The sequence below is a fragment of the Trichechus manatus genome, unplaced genomic scaffold (genome assembly GCF_000243295.1).
Source record: "Trichechus manatus latirostris isolate Lorelei unplaced genomic scaffold, TriManLat1.0 scaffold00139, whole genome shotgun sequence".
Taxonomy (NCBI): Eukaryota; Metazoa; Chordata; class Mammalia; order Sirenia; family Trichechidae; genus Trichechus; species Trichechus manatus.
Window position 1 is genome coordinate 2,217,653 of NW_004444075.1, and position 20,647 is coordinate 2,238,299.

Below are 20,647 nucleotides of genomic sequence, written 5' to 3' on the forward strand. Positions count from 1 at the left end.
TGAAATAGGTTGTAAATCATTGGCTAGTCCACAGAAGTAATTGTGTGATAAATGGTCAACTATACTATTCACGGAAACCCTGGTGATGTAGTGGTTAACTGCTATGGCTGCTAACCAAAAGGTCAGCAGTTCAAATCCACCAGGCGCTCCTTGGAAACTTCATGGGGCAGTTCTACTCTGTCCTATAGGGTCTCTATGGGTCGGAATCGACTCGACGGCAACAGGAACAGGATGCTATTCACACAAACATACGTGCACACGTACATACTCCTTTTTACTGGAAATGATTCATGTAGACTTTAGTCATATGGCCTACTGAGTTCCTTTTTTAAAAATTGTGTTTATAATAGCTTTATGTTTCTTTATTGCCTGACTCAAATTAAACTAGGCCTTATAATTTTGTGTTTTGCTATTTTTATTAGTTTTAATATTATTCATGTTAAATGAAAATATTTTAACTCAATTTGTACTTATTTCTTCATAAGCCAGTGTTTATTTTCTTTTCATCACCTTAATAATATTTTTTAACTATTCAAATTCTACACAGTTTCATTTGTCATTAAAAAGTTTATATGATAATATACCTCAATTAGGCTAAATTCAGGAAATTATATAGCCAGTAATAAACACTAAGCAGTGTAGAAATTGAGGTATTACAGTTATTACCCATTACTATTTTTTAATACTAATTAACCAAAAGGTTCTCAACCTGGCCACACATTAGAAGCATCTAAACAAAAAAAACAAATTCATTGCTGTTAATTAGATTGAGCCATAGCGACACTATAGGACGGAATAGAACTGCTCCATAGGGTTTCCAAGGCTGTAATCTTTACAGAAGCTGGCTGCCACATCTTTCTGCCATGCAGTGGCTTGTGGATTCAGACCACCAAACTTCTGCTTAGCAACTGAGTGCTTAACCACTGTGCAACCAGGGCATCTAGGGAGCTTTAAATCACCATCATCAGAGCTCCACCTGAGGACAATTGAATCCAACTCTCTGAAGGTATTACGATTAAACAAACAAACAACTCCTCGACTGATTCTGACATGTAGCCAGGTTTGAGTATATTGATTTATTCCAGAGTTTGAGATCTGAACCTAAGTAATGTGCTTTGACTGTCCTCCCTCCTGCAACTGTCATCACCAATAAATCTGAGAATGGAAGTTGAGGGTTAAGAGTTAACTGACTCAAAATTTGAAAACTACCCAGATTTCATGCTGTCACTTGCTCTGATCAAATATCTCTATCTGAATTTAAATATTTTTAAATTCCCACATTTCTCATATACATACACACACATACACGTACATACATACATGGAGCCCTGGTGGCATAGTGGTTAAGAGCTTGGCTGCTAACCAAAAGGTTGGCAGTTCAAATCCACCAGCTGCTCCTTGTAAACCCTATGGGGCAATTCTACTCTGTCCTATAGAGTCGCTATGAGTCCAAACTGACTTGACGGCACCTAACAACAACAACAACACATACATAAACACATATGTATGCACATGTATATATGATTATATATTTTTACTTTCTATCTAGTAGTGGGCCCTTGCCAACAATTTGCTTTGACAGGACAGGAGTAGTTCCCGCTATAGATCATTTTACTTTTAGGGTCTTCATATAATGACTGATAAGCAGATATAATAGAAGTAGTTGTGGTTGTAGCAGTACCAGCTAATACTTATTTAGTTCTTGCTATGAAAAATTCACTGTCCCAAGCACTTTATATACATGATTTTTAACATTTCTATACTGTAGGTGTGTCCCTGGGGGGTACAAATGGTTAAAGCACTCAGCCACTAACAGAAAGGTTAGAAGTTCTAGTTCACCCAGAGTTGCCTCAGAAGGAAAGTTCTGGTGACCTAGTTCTGAAAAATCAGCGATTGAAAACCCTATGGGGCCTGGTACTACTCTGACACACATGGAGTCACCATGAGTTGGAATTAACTCACAGTTATTATTTTCTTTTCTTTTAGATTTTGTAGTTACCCTTATTATCTCTATTTTTATTTATTCCTCAGAAATGCCTATATTGTATCATGTTTTAATGCTCTGCCTTTGATTATGTAACAGGTCACTGTAGAAATGCCCATTTGAACATGATCGTATTTTTTGAAAAAATATAGTTAGAGACATTGGTTTTTATGCTACATTAATAATCACGATGTTGTGATAAATGTACTGAAATCAGTTATAAGGAAAAAATATATCTCTAAAGACAAATTGTCTTCATTCTTTTATCAAACAATAAAAAAATCTACTTAATCCAATGTGTTTCCTCATCTTATACTCCATTAGAAATTGACCAAATTAGCACTCAAGAGCAGTAATTAGTACATTCTTATACTGGTCACATTTTTCTTTCCATTCCTTTTAAATAATTGAATTTTCTTTTTTACTTTTAGTTGGCCTACTTTTTCTATTTATTTGATTTTATAAATATATACCAATTATTTTTCTGGAGTAGGCATTAATACAAAACATGAAGTAGATGTCATAAATGACCAGAAATACAGTTGCTAACCAAAAGGCTGGCAGTTCAAATCCACCAGCTGCTCTTTGGAAACCCCATGGGGCAGTTCTAACTCTGTCCTGTAGGGTCGCTGTGAGTCAGAATCGACTCGAGGGCAGCGGGGGGTTTTTTTTTTTGTTTTTTTTTTTTTTGGTACTTCATTACGGACCTTAGAGAAAGTTCCATACAGGAAGTTCTGGCTAGATGGAGGTGGTGCTCTTTTGCCTCAATAATCTGTCCTGTGGACATAAATATTCTATTATCAAATTTAAATGGTTAGCTGAATTTGAAATTCTTAATATTGTGGTCACCCTGGTTAATTTATTTAGCTTGCCTCTCCTCCCTCCCGCCCTCCTTCCCTCTTTCCTTCCTTCCTTCCTTCTTTCCAGATATATTTATTGAGCACCTACTATTTATTTATTTTTTTGGTTTTCATTTATTTATTTATTTGTTGAACTTTAAGTTTACAATTCAAGTTAGTCTGTCACACAAAAATTTATACATACATTGTTATGTGACCCTAATTGCTCCCCCTATACTGTGATAGGACACTCCTCCTTTCCACCCCTGATTTCCAGTGTCCATTCAACCAGCTCCTGACCTTCTCTGCCTTCTCATCTCACCTCCAGACAGGAGCTGCCCGTTTAGTCTCATGTACCTACTTGAGCTAAGAAACACACTCTTCACGAGTATCATTTTATGTCCCACAGTCCAGTCTAATCTTTGTCGGAAGAATTGGCCTTGGGAATGGTTCTAGTTCTGGGTTGACAGAGAGTCTGGGGCTGAGCACTTACTATTTGCCAGCCCTTTCTAAGTCTTGAGGATATAGCTATGTAGTCCTGTAGAAAATATTGTCCAAAGTAAATAAGTATTCCTTTCCACCATATTTCCTCTAATGAAATATACACATACATATATATGAAATATATACATATATTTAATTATCCCATCTTCATTTTTTCTTGCTGAGGGAAGGAATCATCTCCTAAATTTTCTGGTGTCTGAGAGCATTCATGCTTCTAAAAGCATTACGGAACATTCAATGGTAGATTGAGCTCGTTGGCCACAAAGGCTGATATGGAGGCCATTCTCCTGCATAGAATTCATGCTCATCACCTAACAACTGGACAGGTTCCTCAAAAGCAAAGAACCACTGAGAACCAAATTCCAAAGCAACTGGATACAGTATGACAATCATAAATTGTAGAATACTTTAAAAAACCATAGTCTTTATCAATGGAGCATAGCTGCTGATATGGGGATTGGAAAGGCTGGTCTCCTGATATGTGCTGTAAGAATCAGAATTGTGTTTTGGGAATAATGACTTTTGAACAAATGCATGTCAAATTATAGATCACAAAGTCTTATCTAGTCAAATAGTGATTATAGATTTTTACAAAAGGATAAATGTCACATATATTCAAGATTTTTGGTTTTCCTCCCTCGCACTTCATTTTCCCCCCACCAGTTTTGGCTAATTTATTTAAAATTACTAATACAGTTGCAATAAGTATTGCATATAGAACTCTGAAACCTGGTTTCAATAAACATCATTCAAGTGGCAGACAGAATATAAACAAGTAAACAGGTAAATACTGCCAAAAGAATGAACAAATCAGTCTTAGAAGAAGTACAACTAGAATGTTCCTTAGAAGCAAGGATGGCAAGACTTCAATTAGCTTATTTTAGCTACGTCATCTGGAAAGACTAATCTCTAGAAAAAGACATCATGTTTGGTAAAGTAGAGGGTCAGCGAAAGTGAGGGACGCTCTCAATGGGATGGATTGACACAATAGCCACAACAATGGACTCAAACATGCCAATAATCGTGAAAACTGGGCAATGTTTAGTTCTGTTAGACAAAGTCACTATGAGTCAGAGCTGACTCAAGGGCAACTAATAACAACAATAGTTTCCCTATTTGGAGACCCTGCTGTAGTCAAGGCTAACAGCAACAAAAACAGAAAATGAAATAAAATTGTATGTGACCTGATTAAGAGAATCATTACATCTACAGAATGTTAGAATTGGACAGGTCAATAGAAATTATCAGTTCTAACACCCTCACTTTGCAGAAGAGAAAATAGAGTTAGGGAGGGACTGGTCCGAGCTTTCCCATTAGTTATTTATAGCACGGTGGCAAGAATCCAGTCTAGATAACTTATATAAAAACTATCACAGGGTCTGGCCAATGGGAAAAATAAATAAATGTTATTTTCTATCCTTTGTTCCTCCCCGCTGCCCTCACTCTGTGGTGAGAGAATTAGTCAATGCGAATATGTGAATGCTGGACCCTTCTGAGTGGCTGTAGCTAAACAGATGTTTAGGAATTAGTATTGACAGTAAAGCTGCCACAAGGAGTGTTAGTCATGCTGCAGTCTTGACCTAAATAGCAAATTAGGCACAGAGCTGGGATTAAAACTCTGATACCTATGCCCTCAGTCCTGAGGCAGTCTTGCTCAATTGTGCTCTACTGCTGTTTACCAGCCCTATAAGAATGAGCTGCTTCACTGTAAAAGGGGAACTGTTTATAAAACCATCCTTCTAAACAGCCAAAAAGAAAGGGCAGGAAGAAGGCCTCGATACTCTTCCCTCTGGTAACTTTGATAAAACGTAGTTTGTGTCTAGCAGCTGTTATGGTCGGTCAGCATGTAATCCTCTGCACAGCTCAGCTTTCTGGTGAAAAGAGGACAAAATGATCTTAAATATAATATAAAAAGAAAAGAAGCTAGTTTTTAAAATGCACCCAATGAAAAGCAATGATTTAGGACAAACATTGAACAACAATGCGAAAAAAGTAGATGAAGAAAAACAGATGTTTTGGGGGTGAAAATGAGTTTTTTCTAAACTGATGTTCCATATCCAGCCTCTCACAAAATTTTAGGACATGAAGTTGTTGGAAGTGTTCTGGTTAATGATAAGGGCAAAGAAGCCCAAACTGAATGTCAAAATTGTATCAAAGACTCAAATAAGAACTCATTTGATAATTCAAAGGAGCAAAAAAGAAAAAAAAAAAGTTATTTTTAGCAAATCATCCTATTGTTCTGAAATTTGGGAAGTTAGTAAGTGAACAAAGAGCAAAGGAATGAATCTCATTAGCCTCAGGCACACTCTGCAATGCTACTTTTCAATAACCTCCCATTTCTATTTGCAGTACTAGCAGCCGAAGTTGCAGAGGTCTCTGGGCTCTGAAGGTTCTACCTTGGCTGCGTAGCTAGAACACGGCCTCAGTGGCAAAGTAAGTTGCCTATGAAATTAAAAATGAGGCAGAAATAACAGCACGAGAGCTGGAGTGAACAAATGAATTTGTTGTTGTTGTTAGCTTCCAACAAGTTGGGCCCCTGACTCATGGGGACCCCATGTGTTACAGAGCAGAACTGCTCCATAGGGTTTCCTTGCCTGTAATCTTTACAGAAGCAGATAGCCAGGCCTTTTCTTCCGAGGAGCCTCTGGGTGGGTTCAAACCAACAACCTTTCGGTTAGCAACCAATTGCAAAACTCTTGTGCCAATCCAGGCTCCTAAAGTGAACAAAAGAATTAACCAGAAGTAAAAGAAGAAACCACCACTCGTCTGTCAGTGTGTCATACTGTGGTGGACTGTTTGTTGCTATGATGCTGGAAGTTATGCTGCTGGTATTTCAAATACCAGCAGGATCACACATGTTGGAGAGATTTCTGTGGAGCTTCCAGACTAAAACAGAGTAGAAAGAAAGGCCTGGTGATCTACTTCTGAAAGTTAGCCAATGAAAACCTTATGGGTCACAATGGAACACTGTCTGACTCTCTTGATTTCGACCTGTCATTAAGAGGGATCAATCGCTGGAGGAGATGTCATATTTGGTGAAGCAGAGGGCCACCAAGGGTGAGGGAGACCCTCGATGAGATGGATTGGCACAATAGCCGCAACGATGGACTCAGACATGCTGGTGATTGTGAGGATAACACAGGACTGGGCAACATTATGTTCTGTGTACATAAGGTCACCTTAAGTTGGAGTCAACTTGATGGCAGCTAACAGCAACAACAGCAAAGGAAGTAACAACCAGGATCAAGTTAATGAACAAGACAGTGACTCTCTAAGACAAAGAGAATACCAATGCAGTAGTATAGCCATTAAGCCCATAGACTGGAGTCCCACTTGTAGGTACTAAAGTCCCCACTCTTCCACTTTCTGGCTAAATGACCTCATGAAAGTTACTCCACTCCTTTAAGTTTTGGTTTCCTCATTTGTGTAATGGGAATAATGATATTAAGCTCATAAAGTCACCCTAAGAATTAAATAATACAGTTTATTAAAGTGCTTAGAACAAACAGCACCTGCTTATGTATTAAGTGCTCAAAAATTGCAGCTATTTTTGTTTGTATATTCATTACTATTTATTATTCACCAAATGTATCAATGCCTACTGTGGGCCAAACACTGCAGTAGATGCTTGGAATATGTTTATGCAAGCCTAGTCCTCTGGAAGTTATCTGTGCTAAGTAATGCTGACTCAATCCCTACATTTTGTCAATTCTACCTTCATAGTTCACTTAGATAGTTGCATCTATTCTTAGTACTAGATTTTAATACAGGGTCTAACACAAAGGAGGCAAAGATATATATACATACATGAATAATTGGACTTTCTTTAAAGTTGGGAGACATTACAATTTTCAGGCTCTGTCCGCTCTCCTCCTCTTGTCCTGACTCCCCTTGTAGTCTCTCTGTACTCTTCTTTGTGCTTGACATACGTTGCCCTTCAGAACCTTCCAGCAGTCCTTGGAGAGGGTAGGATCACTCTAGTTTTAAAGAAGAGACATTTGTGGCTCAGCACAGTTAAAACTGCCCATGCGACAGAGCTGAGATTCTAATCCTGGTTCGTCTGGCGCCCAAGCTCCCAGTCCTCCACAAGAGCACTGTACCTCCCCTTCAGACAAATATGGAAGATTGGGAAGAGAAAAATACCTTTAGGATAGGCCACAGGAAACTACATACCATAATAGTATGTTTCTCTGTAGGAAACTGATTTTAAAAATAGTGTCAGCCTTTACACGCACAGCAGTGCAAATCCCCTTCTCAGTCATGGAGAATATATTATGAAGGATTCTACCCTTTCTCTTTCAGTAATGAAAAGGAGTTTATTATAAGAGATGGCCTAGGCTGAAGAAATGAACAGGCATCAATTTTTATTTTTAAATGCAGTCAATCAATAATAAATAAACGTATAATTAAAATATAATATCTGTCAAACCCTATATATTGAAGCCGCCATATAAAAGACTTAGTAAAGCATTAAAATCTGGATGTGTACATAAAATTCCCTTTGAAAATGCAGTTCATTGCAAGATGCAAAAGCAGTGTCAAGGTTGAAAACTTATTAAGCAAGGCACAATTCCCTGACACTCAGAGAGATGGGACATTGCCATTCTCTGTCGTGGCTGTTCTTTGACTCAGACACGTATGTGTTACATGCACTTAAGTCAAGTCTGCCTCTACCGTTTATGAAAATAAGAATATTTCCCAACACCGAAGAGCCCTGTGGACACCCACGAATTCTATATGACCTGGGCTGCTTGGCTAGTGGAGAGAGTCATTCTGCTCACAGCAGGGCTCACCACTAAGCCGTCTTTTTGTGATATTTCAAAGACAATTTGAGAGAGTTCGTTTTACTATGATGCATGGTATATTAAATGAAGTCAGTCTTTGGAAAAGCAATCTGGTACTATTGTATGTCAATAACTTGAAAACTATTCATGTGTTCCGATCCAGTAGTTTTCTTTCCAGGAATCTGTGCTGAGACAAATTACCTGAAATTGCCACGTGGATATCTCTAAGCATCTTGAGCTTAACATGTCCAAAACTCATGATGCTTACCCAGCCAGCTCCTCCTGCCATCTTCCTCATCTCAGAAATGACGTCTCCAACCTTTAGGCCCCACACTGTGGAGTCTTTCTTAACTGCTCTTTATTTCGTACTCCATATCAAATGCATCAATGTATCTTGTTTGCTCCATCTTCAAAATATATTGAGATTCCAGTCACTTCTCACCACATCCATTGCCACTCTCCTGGAAGAAGTCACTATCTCCTGTTCCCAAAATTTTAGTGATATCTCCTAATTCTCTCTGCTTCCACACTTGCTATTATACAGTCAGAATAAACTTTTTAAAACACGTCAGATCATGTCATTTCCCTCCCTACTCAAAACCCTCTAAAGTTTTCTCATTTTACTTAGACTAAAATCCAAAGCGCTCTTACCCTGACTGCAAGGCCCCACATGATCTGCCTCCCACCTCTCTGATGCAATCTCCTTTACTCTCTGTTTCCACCGCTTCCTTCCTTAAAGGTTTCTTCGCTGTCGTCAAGCACCTCAAATACACTCTTGCCTCAGGGCTCTTGCATTTCCGGTTCTCTCTTACAGGAAAAGCTTGCCCCCAAATATCACAGGGATTTCTTACTTCTTTCAAGTTTTTGTTCAAGAGTCACCTCATCGGAGCTGCCGACCCTGGTGTAAAATAGCACTTTATATAAAACAGTTCACCCTCCTTTAGTCTATTATTTTTTCTTCATGACACTTGTTACCACTTGCCATAAAGCTAAATTTTTTTTTTTCTGTTTTCTCCCATCTCAAAATGTCAACTCCATGAGAGCAAGAACCTTATCTGTTTTGTTCCCGTTTGTATACCCAGTGCCTGGAACACTACCTGTGCATAATAGGTGTTCCATAAATATTTGTTAAATGAAATAAAGAGATTTTTATCTACAAGGATATCACATACTTGAGCAAGGGCTCTTTTCACTCCCCAAGCAGCCACCAGCTCAGTGGTTCAACTCGTGTAACTGGTAAAAGAGCAGTTGTGCTGGAAGATAATCATCAGCACAAGGCTGGAAACATATTAATACCCCAGAAAAAAAAGTGGACTTTTAATTTTTTTTATCATGGATTGGGATCCAGGTTCTCTAAAGGAGTGGCTAGTAGAAACTAAGATTTGATAGATACAGATAGAGAGAGAGAAAAATTATCATTATTCTTTTTCTGAATCATTTAAGATCAAGTGCAGACAAAATGCCCCATCACTGTTAAATATTCCAGTGTGCGCATCATCCAGTCAAGGACATTCTCCTACATAACTATAACACAAACATCCAAATTCAGGAAATCAGCACTAATAAAACACTACCACCCAATCCACAGACCTCATTCAATCTTTGCCAACCATTTATTTTTCCTTTCTGGTCCATGAGCCAATCCAGGATCATTTGTGCATTTAGTTGTCTTGTCTCTTTAGTCTCCTTCAATCTGGATCCGTTCCTCAATCTTTCCCTATCTCTCACAACCTTAGAGAATTTTCATTTTTTAGGGTGCTTCTCCATGTCCAGACTCAGGTCACACATTCTTGGCAGGAAAATGAAGCTGTGCTCTTCTCACTGCATCACATCAGGAGGAACATGGTGGTGATGCATCCCGCTACTAGTGATGGTCGTCTTGAGTACCTGATCAACTTAGTGTCTTCTAGGGTTCTCTTCAATAATTTTAGCATTTTTCCCTTTGTAATCAGTAAGGATTTTGTGGAATATATGTCAAAACTAAGCTAATATCTTGCTTCACATTATACATGTACCCACCAACCTTCCTATCCACTGAGGACTCCTGACTGAATCAACCACCACTATGATGGCTGTCAGATAGTGACTTTCCATCATCTGATCCTTCTACATTTATTATTTGGCATTCTACCATAAGGAAGAGCTGTATATTTATTTATGTAATCATTTGATCATTCACTTATTCATTCATTTATATTAGCGTGGATCCATATTTTATTCAATAGGTTACCACCATTATTTTGATGCTAAAATTGTCCCCGATTTGGCCAGTAAGAGCTCCTTCCAGCTGGTTCCTGTTTTATGACATGTTCTCATTGTGCTCTAAGCCCTTCCCTACAAGAGATTCCAGGCTCAGCTTGAACTTTCCCAGCCCCAGCCATGGAAGCAACCATTTCTCCATAGAGCTTTGATTCCTTTTAATGGACAGTATTTAGAAACCAAGATACTCTAGATACTTGATGTGTTCATTGTTTCTACACCTTCTGACCAGATAGGTATATGTATACCCACTGCTCACTTTTGGACATGGTTAGGTTCCAAAGACCAGGCCATTACGTGAAAATCAGCATTATTTGAAAATAGAGGATGACTGGTGTGGGGATGCAGGGCATCCTGTTGCGCTCTTCCGCACACCTGGGGGCTGGCGTGTAATGTACCACATGGCAGGTCCACTCCAACCCACTCCTTTTTGCTCCCTTTTTTCTCCTTCTCTCATCTCACTCTCAATTCCCCTACGCCCAGCTGCCGCCTCTCCTGCCTCTGATCTCCTCTTCCCTCCACTCCTATGCTAGATCAGGAGCTAGCTGGAGCCCAGAGGCTGGTGCCAGAGCACAGCTCCCCGGGGCCACGTAGGTGGGACGTGCTTTAGGGACCCAAGTGCAGTAGGCACAGGCATGAGGCAGGACTGCATGGGAGCATGGAGCTGGAGGCTGGGGCTGTTCCCTATTCCCAGGCAGGCTGCCAACCCTCCTGGTTCACCCCATCACTCCGTGCCTCCCAGAGCTGGGAGCCACCTTGGCCTCCAGGAGCTGAGCACCTGTACCCACCAACAGAAGGTGAGTCCCACGAGCCACGAGCCCAGGGCACTTCCCTCTTGTGGGCTGTGGCTAGTAAGGGAGGAGATCCACGGGAGGGGGGGAGGTAACACCATGAGTTACTGCACTGGGTGACACCAACCCTAGTGATGCCACTGCAGCTAGTGTTACTCTCGCCTCACCCCTTGGTCTTCCTTACTGCCAGACATCCATCCTTAATGCACAAAATAGTCAGATAGATTTTTTACTGTCGTCTGTAAATGTGAAATGTCAGCTAACGAGATACTCCATAAGAGAGGACACACGTACACATGCACACACACACATGCACACACGCACATAGAAAAACAAAACTAAACCTGTTGTTGTCAAGTTGATTCCGTCTCATAGTGACCCTACAGGACAGGGTAGAACTACCCCACAAGATTTCCAAGGAGCGGCTGGTGGATTCAAACTCCCAACCTTTTGGTTAGCAGCCAAACTCTTAACCACTGCACCACCAGGGCTCCATATATATAGTGTTTTTTTAAAAAAAAAAAAAAAAAAAAAACTATTCCAGTTTTATTCAGTTCCTCCAGCAAAGGGAATCCAAAAGTACTATAGAGTTGTTCATGAAAGACACACATGAGAGTGTTTTTTAAAATAAGTTTGTTTTAAAATCCAATCCAATATCGCAGGATTCTTTATAGCTTTCATTCTTTCATGGTTAAGCTCAGCTGATAACTGGAATGTTGGTGGTTTGAGCCCACCCAGGGTGCCTCAGAAGAAAGGCCTGCAATCTACTTCTGAAAAATCAGTCTTTGAAAACACTATGGAGCACAGTTCTACTCTGACACACAGAGTCACCACAAGTTGGAATCCACTCGACAGCAACTGATTTTCCAACAGTAAGAAACCCAGCTTCCATTATACTCAACATTTGACTTATTTGTCCAGTGCCCCAGTCATTAACCTGGTCATGCTGCCGTCTCCTTGGCCCTGACATCTCTTCAGCCCCTAGCCCGTGCTAACACCTCCAAGGGAAAGGGGCAGTCCTACGTTGTTAATAACCCAGGCTCCCCAAGTATTGTAGCTAGAGAAAAATTGCTAAGAGATGTAAAGGTTTGGGGAACCATCTTTCGCTAAAGGCATATGTACAGAACCTAGCTAGGGGTTTCTGTGTGATGGACTCCCCTCAGATCTCTGGAGGTTCAGGAACCAGCAGCCAAGCAGCCTCCAATTCTGCCTCCTTGGCATTCAGCACTATAAAAAGCACTATCCCAATTGCCTAGAAGCCTATTTTCTAAAATGAATAAGCTAGGGGAACCTACAAATCAGCAAAGCAAATACCATAGAGACAAATTCTTCAAAGTAGTTCTTGTGCCTACTTCTAATTTGGGTACAGCTAGGGCTCTCTGCTCTCCCCAGACAGTCACCAGCTGTTTGTACTACTGCTGGAAAAAGAGAAGTTGTGCTGGTGGATAGTCATTAACAGAAAGCTGTAAACATATTCAGGTTCTAGGGAAAACGTGGACTTTTGTTTTTTTATCATCTGTTGGGTCCTAGGTTCTGTGAAAGAATACCAGGTAGAAAGTACAGTGTGAATGATTGAGAACCATCACACACATATTTTTAGAGACTTTATATGGCAGGTATCCCACGTCAAGGAAACCACTGGTGTGAAGGAATACTAAAGATCACCAAGCATTTAATTGGAAAGGAATTGTGCTTTGTCACAGTTTTAAGAGCACTGCTCTAGAGGGACTGTACTCTCTGGTGACTCGTGATCTCTGTGCGCAACTGGAGAACACACTATAAACAATTTGCCTGTTGACACTGTGAGCCCTCTGTTACCGGTCATGACAACAAGAGTAAACACAATGGAGAAATAGCTCATGCAATTTCTTTTCTCATAATTAGAAAACACCTGTTCTATAAGAAAACAAATGCCACAAGTTTGCTTCCAGATGGGAAGAAAGAAGCCCACTCTCATACCCACGCTAGATCAGTGGTTTTCAAAGACTGGTTGTCAGATCAGCAGCATCAGCATCACCTGGAAACTTGTTTAAAAAACCCATTGCCATGCAATCGATTCCGACTCGTAGCGACCGTACAGGACACAGTAGAACTGCCCATAGTGTTTCCAAGGCTGTAATCTTTACCGAAGCAGACTGCCACATCTCTCTCCCATGGAGCTTCTGGTGGGTTGGAATCGCCAACCTTTTGGTTAGCAGCTGATTGCAACAACAGGGCTCCTGGAAACTTGTTAGAAATGCAAATTCTCAGGCCCCACTCCAGATTTTCTGAATTAGAAACTCCAAGGTGGGGCCCATCAGTCGGTGTTTTGACAAGCACTCTGGGTGATGCTGTTGCACACTAAAGTTCGGTAGCCACTGCCCTAGGTGTTCCAGGAGCGGTGCTCGAATAAGAGTCATGCTATCAACCAGTTCTACAGTTTGGCCCTAGGACGAGTAATAAGGGAGCTCACTGAAGTTCCTCCAGCAAGTGGGATCCTAAAGTATTGTAGGGTTGTTCACAAGAGGCACATATATTTGGTCATATTTAAGGGGCAGAAACTCGTTCCCGTACTCATGGGTCAAGGGGTCGCTTTCCCCTTTGCCCCCACCTGGACCGAGTCTCAGACTGGGGTTGAATCTGAGACCCAGCAGAGGTCGCTGCCGCCCATAAAGAGACTGAGGGAGCGAGGCAAGTGAAGCCCAGAAGCTTTGACATCACGTTAAGCTCCTCCTTGCACGCACACATTACACACACACAAACATATACAGACACACACACAGACCGCGTACTCCTCTCTGGTCGCTCGCTCCCCATACCTCTAGGCCAGCCCCTCCCGCAGCAAGTGTGTGCCCTCGGCGCAGCCCCACGGCAAGGCGAGGAACGCAGCGCCCACAGCCTGAGGGACCCGGCACGCAGAAGTAGCGGCCGCCGCGGCTGCAGCGGGACCCGCTCGCAGTTGCCTTCTTCCCCCAGCGCTCGGCGGCGGCGGCCGGGATACCCTCGGCAGCACCCCAGGTTTCCAGCAGCCTCGCCCGCCCCCGCCGGGGCTGGAAGGCACAGAGCGGCACGCTCCTGGACCTCCTGCCACCTCCATGAGAGAAGGAGAAGCCGGGCGAAGGAACAGGACTCTTGCCAGTCGGACTCCTCAGCAAGCGTCGAGCGTCCCTTCCTCCCGCGCCGCCCGGGCGCCTGTAAAGCGAAATGCAGCCGCCGCGCTCTGGCTGAGAGAGAAAGGGACCGGCTGCACCGGCTCACCCGAAATCCAGCCCCCGCGGCGGCTGCGCGTCCCGGCCGCGGCCCCTCAGGCCCGGGAGTGAGGAGGTGGAGGAGGAGAAGCTGCCGGCCCGGGGTTGGCCGCCGCTGGGGAGGAGGGACGGGACTGGGGGAGGGTGCGAGGGGCGGGAAGGGGGCCCGGGCGGATAAAGATGGCAATGTCTCTCATCCAAGCGTGCCGCAGTCTGGCTCTCTCAACATGGCTGCTTTCCTTTTGTTTCGTGCATCTGCTTTGCCTGGACTTCACCGTGGCCGAGAAGGAGGAATGGTACACCGCCTTCGTGAACATCACCTACGCCGAGCCCGCGCCGGACCCCGGGGCTGGGGCGGCGGGCGGCGGCGGCGGCGGCGCGGAGCTGCATACCGAGAAGACCGAGTGCGGGCGCTACGGGGAGCACTCGCCCAAGCAGGATGCCCGCGGGGAGGTGGTCATGGCCAGCTCGGCCCACGACCGCCTGGCCTGCGACCCCAACACCAAGTTCGCCGTCCCTCCCCAGGGCAAGAACTGGATAGCTCTCATCCCCAAGGGCAACTGCACGTATAGGGATAAGATTCGGAACGCGTTCCTACAGAACGCCTCCGCCGTGGTCATCTTCAACGTGGGCTCCAACACCAATGAGACCATCACCATGTCCCACGCAGGTGAGCGGCCCCGGCGGGCGCGGGAGGGCGCCGGCGCGGGGGAAGGGAGCTCGGGAGGATGGAGGCGCCGAGAAGAATCTAGAGACTGCCACCCAGATCCTTTCTGGGAGGTCCGTGGCTGCGCGGAACACGCGTCTTGGTTCCCTGGACCTATTAAGTTTTGTATCGCGTCACTTTGAGGGTTTACAAAGAGGACTAATTGTATTGGGGATGATGCCTGAGTGTGTTCTGCTTGACAGAGCACTGATCGCAGCAGGGTTGGCCGAGGTGGGCTAACTTTTCCGAGGAGGACATGAAGAGTGGAGTTTGGAGGGCGGGGCTCGGATATTGTTCTCCGTTAGTGAACGGTCCCGCACCTGTTTGGAACCGGTAGCTCTGATAACGCAGCTCTGCACTCGGGTGTGTGCGTTATACCCCTGATGCAGGCGTTTGTCTATCAAGAGGAAGGTAGGGTTACCTGCTGGCAGCTCACCACTGCGAACTTGCTCTTTCAAGTCAGGTTTCAGTTCTTCATGGGAGATTAATAGTCCTCCCCCCGCCCCCGCTGGGTTTACTCAAGTCATAAAATAATACTGAAAGTAATGTGCTCTGTCAGGTTGTCATCCGGAGAAGCTGACAGGGGGGCACGATGGTAAATAATAACGGTCCTCAACAAGCAAGAAGAACATGGTGGCCATAAAGTTATGTCTACTTTTCCAGCATTGCATTGTCCTTTGTCTGACTGCGAGGTTAAATATGCTGAAAGTTTTCTTTTTGGCGAGAATGAGCCAATTGCAGGGTTAAAAAGAATAAGCTTTTTTAAAGACTGCAGGGTACCAGGACTAGAAATTCATTAACCTCTCCCCCCCCAAAAAAAGTTGGTTGCAGTAGAGTGGATTTCAATTCGTCATTACTTTCCCCAAACTCGATATTTACATCTGTGCCAGACATAAGCCATGCTAATGTGACCCAAAAAGTGTGTGTGTGTGTGTGTGTGTGTGTGTGTGTGGCGCGGAGGGGAGGGGAGCAACCTCCAACTTTGTCCCATAAGCAATTTAGTTTTAGTGGACTCATCTCCTTGAGTCCATGGTTGCTGCTCGTTGCCAGGTGCCTGAGAAGCTGGCACTGCTTCCCCAGAGGGTCCCTATGGCATCCACCCTGAGGAAGAAGAGAATAGAAATGAAAGGTGCATTTTCTGGCTGGAGTAACCTAGTGAAAAATATTATTTTCTTTAAAAGCTAGATTTTAATAAGCAGTTATGCTACTAAAATGGAGCACCAAGCTTTGGCTACTTTTTTTTTGGTGGGGGAAGTGTCCTCTTTGGGTCCAGGTTTCCATTCCTAGAACTCATGCCGTCTATTAGTGAAATACACAGTTGTTTTGCCACCAGTAATCTACATCAGCTGTTTTAGTCAAGGAACTATGTCAACCATAACACAAAGAGGCTGCTAAGTGTGGGGAAATTTTCAAGACTTCTCACACAAAAACAAAACCAAACCCATTGCCATCGAGTCCATGCCGACTCATAGGGGCCCTGTAGGACAGAGTAGAACTGCTCCAGAGGGTTTCCAAGGCTGTAAATCTTAACAGAAGCAGACTGCCATATCCTTCTTCCACAGATCAGCTGGTGGGTTAGAACCCCTGACCTTTTGGTTAGCAGCCGAGTACTTAACTACTTCTAACACAGGGGCCAAAAAAATGCAGTGAATTAATCAATGAAGAGGAGGAGAGGCAGTTAACTTCTTAGAAAAGTTACCATACAGCACTTTAGAAACATTTGATAAATTTTCTTGAGCTCAGCAGTTTTCTGGGGGAAAAATACTATACTCTGACCTGAGTCATAGGAGAACTACTTAAACTTTATGATATTTAAGGATTTTAAGGACTATGAAAGAGCACTTTTAAGCCATGTGAAGTATCTTTAAAGAAACATGTATTTCGTATCTAAAACCTTGGATGGGTGCAGGATGGAGGTTTTTTAAACTCCAGGAAGATTGTTAACAGGCTTTGTAAGATTCTTTAAATGTTTCTTTGTGTATATACCTGAAATTTTAAGCTCAGCTTCTTTCAACACAAAGAGGCATCATTTGTTCCTGTCTAAATGAGTTCTCCAGAAATGCCAACACAGTGTATCACTTAATGGTTCGCCTGTTTTTAAAGGAAGCAGTAAACTGATTTCCCGTACAAATGATGTTTGATTGGGACATAGTGTGAGTAAAGAGTTTAGTAACAATTTCAAAGTTAAAGACCAAAAAATGTAAAGGAAATTCTTTACTGTCCGATTGTTCTCCATTGCCAAAAGATGTGTTAATGCTGTATCTGCTAGTAGCCATGAAACTTCCGTATTATCATCTAACATATTGCCACGTTAGCGGAGAGACTTGATGGACTCTTGTCAGAGACTGCATTAATTTCTTTTAGAGTTGCTGTCTTAGTTGTCTAGTGCTGCTATAACAGAAGGAACCACAAGTAGGTGGTTTTAACAAACAAATTTATTTTCTCACAGTTTAGGAGGCTAGAAGCCCAAATTTAGGGCAACGACTATAGGGAAAGGCTTTCTCTCTCTTTCTGTTGGCTCTGGGGGAAGGTCCTTGTCCTTGGCTCCCTGGTGATCTTCATGTGGTGTGGCATCTATCTTCCCCCATCTTCCCCCATCTCTGCTTCCTAGCTTGCTTGTTTGATCTTTCATGTCTCAAAAGTTAGTGACTTAAGACACATTCTACACTAATATTGTCTCATTAACATAACAAAGAAAATCCATTCCCAAATGAGATTATAACCATAGGTATAAGGGTTAGGATTTAAAACACATTTTGGGGGGAGGGGCACAATTCAATCCATAACAGTCCCACTGTAAAGTGATGCATTATAAGGAGGTACACGATGGGGTTCCGAATCACGTTGACCCTGTGTGCAACATAATGAAACACTGTCCAGTCCTACGCCATCCTCACAGTCCTTGCTATGTTTGATCCCATTGTTGCAGCCACTACGTCAATCTATCTCGTTAAGGATCTTCCTCTTTTTAACTGACCCTCTGCTTTACCAAGCATGATACCCTTCTCTAGGGGCTGGTCCCTCCTGATATCATGTCCAAAGTAAGTAAGACGAAGTCTTGCCATCCTCACCTCTGAGAAGCATTCTGGCTGTACTTTTTCCAAGACAGATTTATTGGTACTTCAGACAGTCCATGGTATATTTAATTTTCTTTGCAAACACTTCAATTCAAATGCATCAGTCCTTCAGTCTTCCTTTTTCATTGTCCAGTTTTCAGATGTGTATGAGGTGATTGAAAATACCATGGCTTGGGTCAGGTGCACCTTAGTCCTCAAAGTGACATCTTTGCTTTTTAACACTTGAAAGAGTCTTTTGCAGCAGATTTGCCCAGTGCAATATGTTGTTTGATTTCTTGACTGCTGCTTCCATGGGCATTGATTGTGGATCCAAGTAAAATTTAATCTTTGACAACTTCAGTATTTTCTCCATTTATCATGATGTTGCTTATAGGTCCAGTTGTGAGGATTTTTATTTTCTTTATGCTGAGGTGTAATCCATACTGAAGACTGTAGTCTTTGATCTTCATCAGTAAGTGCTTCAAGTCCTCTTCACTTTCAGCAAACAAGATTGTGTCATCTGTATATTGCAGGTTGTTAATGAGTCTTCCTCCAATCCTGATGCCGTGTTAGTCCAGCTTCTCGGATTTTTTACTCTGCATACAGATTGAATAAGTATGGTGAAAGGATACAACGCTGACGCACACTTTTCCTGATTTTAAAATCACTCAGTATCCCCCTGTTCTGTTTGAATGACTGCCTCTTGGTCTATGTACAGGTTCTGCATGAGCATAATTAAGTGTTCTGGAATTCCTATTCTTTGCAGTGTTATCCATAATTTGTTATATTCCACACAGTCAAATGCCTTTGCATAGTCAATTAAACACAGGTAAACATCTTTGTGGTATTCTCTGCTTTCAGCCAAGATCCATCTGTTATCAGCAATGATATCCCTTGTTCTACTTCCTCTTTGGAATCCGACTTGAGTCTCAGGCAGTTCCCTGCTGCAACTGTTTTTTGAATTATCTTCAGCAAGATTTTACTTGCATGTGATATGGTCCTGAGCCATCTCCATGCTTGGTTGCAGATAAGACCATTGTAATCCATAGGGTTTTCATTGGCTGATTTTTGCAAATAGATCTCCAGGCATTTCTTCCTAGTCTGTCTTTATCTGGAAGCTCCACTGAAACCTATTCAGCATCATAGCAACATGCAAGCCTCCTCTGACAGACAGGTGGTGGCTGCACATGAGGTTCATTGGCTGTGAATCGAACCTGGGTCTCATGCATAGGAGGCAAGAAGTCTGCCACTGAACCATCAATGTCCCACATGTAAAGAAACTAGCTGTTTTAATTTAATTTTTAGATCTGCAGGACTCATTTTTTTCTACAATATTTATGTGCAATTTTGTTTTACATTTTCCTTTAAATATGTTTAAGTTGACTCTCTTTTTTCAGTGTATTTTAGCCCTCTCTTTAAGTAGTATTAATATTGCCAGTGTAGTGTGTACTCTGTGCCAGACATGTTCTAAGCACTTTATATGCATTTAATTCATTTAATTCTCATAATTCCGTGAGGTAGGCAGCATTCTTATTCCCATTTCACAGATAAGGGAACTGAGGCCTAGACAGGTGAGATGGCTTGGCTGAGGTCACACAGCTAGTAATTGGTAGAGCTGGACTTGCAAACCCAGGCAGTCTGTCTCCAGAGTCTGCTTGTAACCACTTCTCCATATAACCTCTTAATTTGAAAGGATACCATAAAAACTAGAGGTGGACAGTGATTATGTAATAATGGATACAGGAAATGAGCTAAGGCAGATTCCTCCTTTGGAATAACCAGTATGTAGGCCAAAGGCACTGTTTACTTGCAGAACTGCCTGGCCCTAGTGGGACAAGTGTGATACTCTGTTCAGGCCTCTATTCCCCCAAGCCTACCTCTTATTAACTGTTTGGCTTTGGGCCACTTTTTCTAACCTGGGCCTCAGTTTTCTCATTTATAAAATGAAAGGTTTGGATTAGTCAATCTCTAAGCACTGTTTGAACTCTAAAATTTATTCCCTATATATTAAAAAATCAGAACATTTCTACTAAAATTCAAATTTCTCCCCCAGATGCCCTTTTAACTCAGTACTGAAGTAACTCCTGAAATTCACCCTTCAGCCAAATATTAGACAGGCCTATAAAACAAACAATTACACACATAGTTCAACCATGTATATGAGACTAAATGGGCAGACTAGCCCCAAAGCAAAGACGAGAAGGCAGGAAGGGACAGGAAAGCTGGACAAATGGAAATGGGGAACCCAAGGTCGAGAAGGGGAGAGTGTTGACCCATCTTGGGGTTGGTAACTGTCTTGGTTATCTAGTGCTGCTATAACAGAAATCCTACAAGTGGATGGCTTTAACAAAGAGAAGTTTATTCTCTCACAGTCCAGTAGACTAGAAGTCCAAATTCAGGGTGCTGGCTCCAAGGGAAGGCTTTCTCTCTCTGTCGGCTCTGGAGGAAGGTCCTTGTCATCAGTCTTCCCTCAGTCTGGGAGCATCTCAGTGCAGGA

At 42.6% G+C, this 20,647-nt stretch overlaps 1 protein-coding gene and 1 long non-coding RNA gene across 4 annotated transcripts in view; one reads left to right on the forward strand and one right to left on the reverse strand.

The window, feature by feature from the left end:
- Positions 1–4,319: 4,319 nt before the first annotated feature.
- On the reverse strand, positions 4,320–9,441 carry LOC111822199 (uncharacterized). Its single transcript, XR_002825467.1, has 3 exons — positions 8,380–9,441; positions 7,135–7,304; positions 4,320–5,198 (listed from the first exon to the last, which is right to left on the reverse strand). It is a non-coding gene; the product is annotated as an uncharacterized LOC111822199 (long non-coding RNA).
- Positions 9,442–13,911: 4,470 nt separating this feature from the next.
- RNF150 (ring finger protein 150) overlaps positions 13,912–20,647 on the forward strand; it is a 314,110-nt gene continuing 307,374 nt past the window's right edge. For 2 of the 3 annotated variants that reach the window (XM_023739728.1, XM_023739729.1), the window contains exon 1: positions 14,491–15,058. In XM_023739728.1, coding sequence (XP_023595496.1) covers positions 14,569–15,058 — 490 coding nt within the window. In that variant the 5' untranslated portion in view covers positions 14,491–14,568. Of the gene's footprint in view, positions 15,059–20,647 lie in introns of all 3 variants that reach the window. The other variant, XM_004385470.2, reaches the window with a different exon arrangement.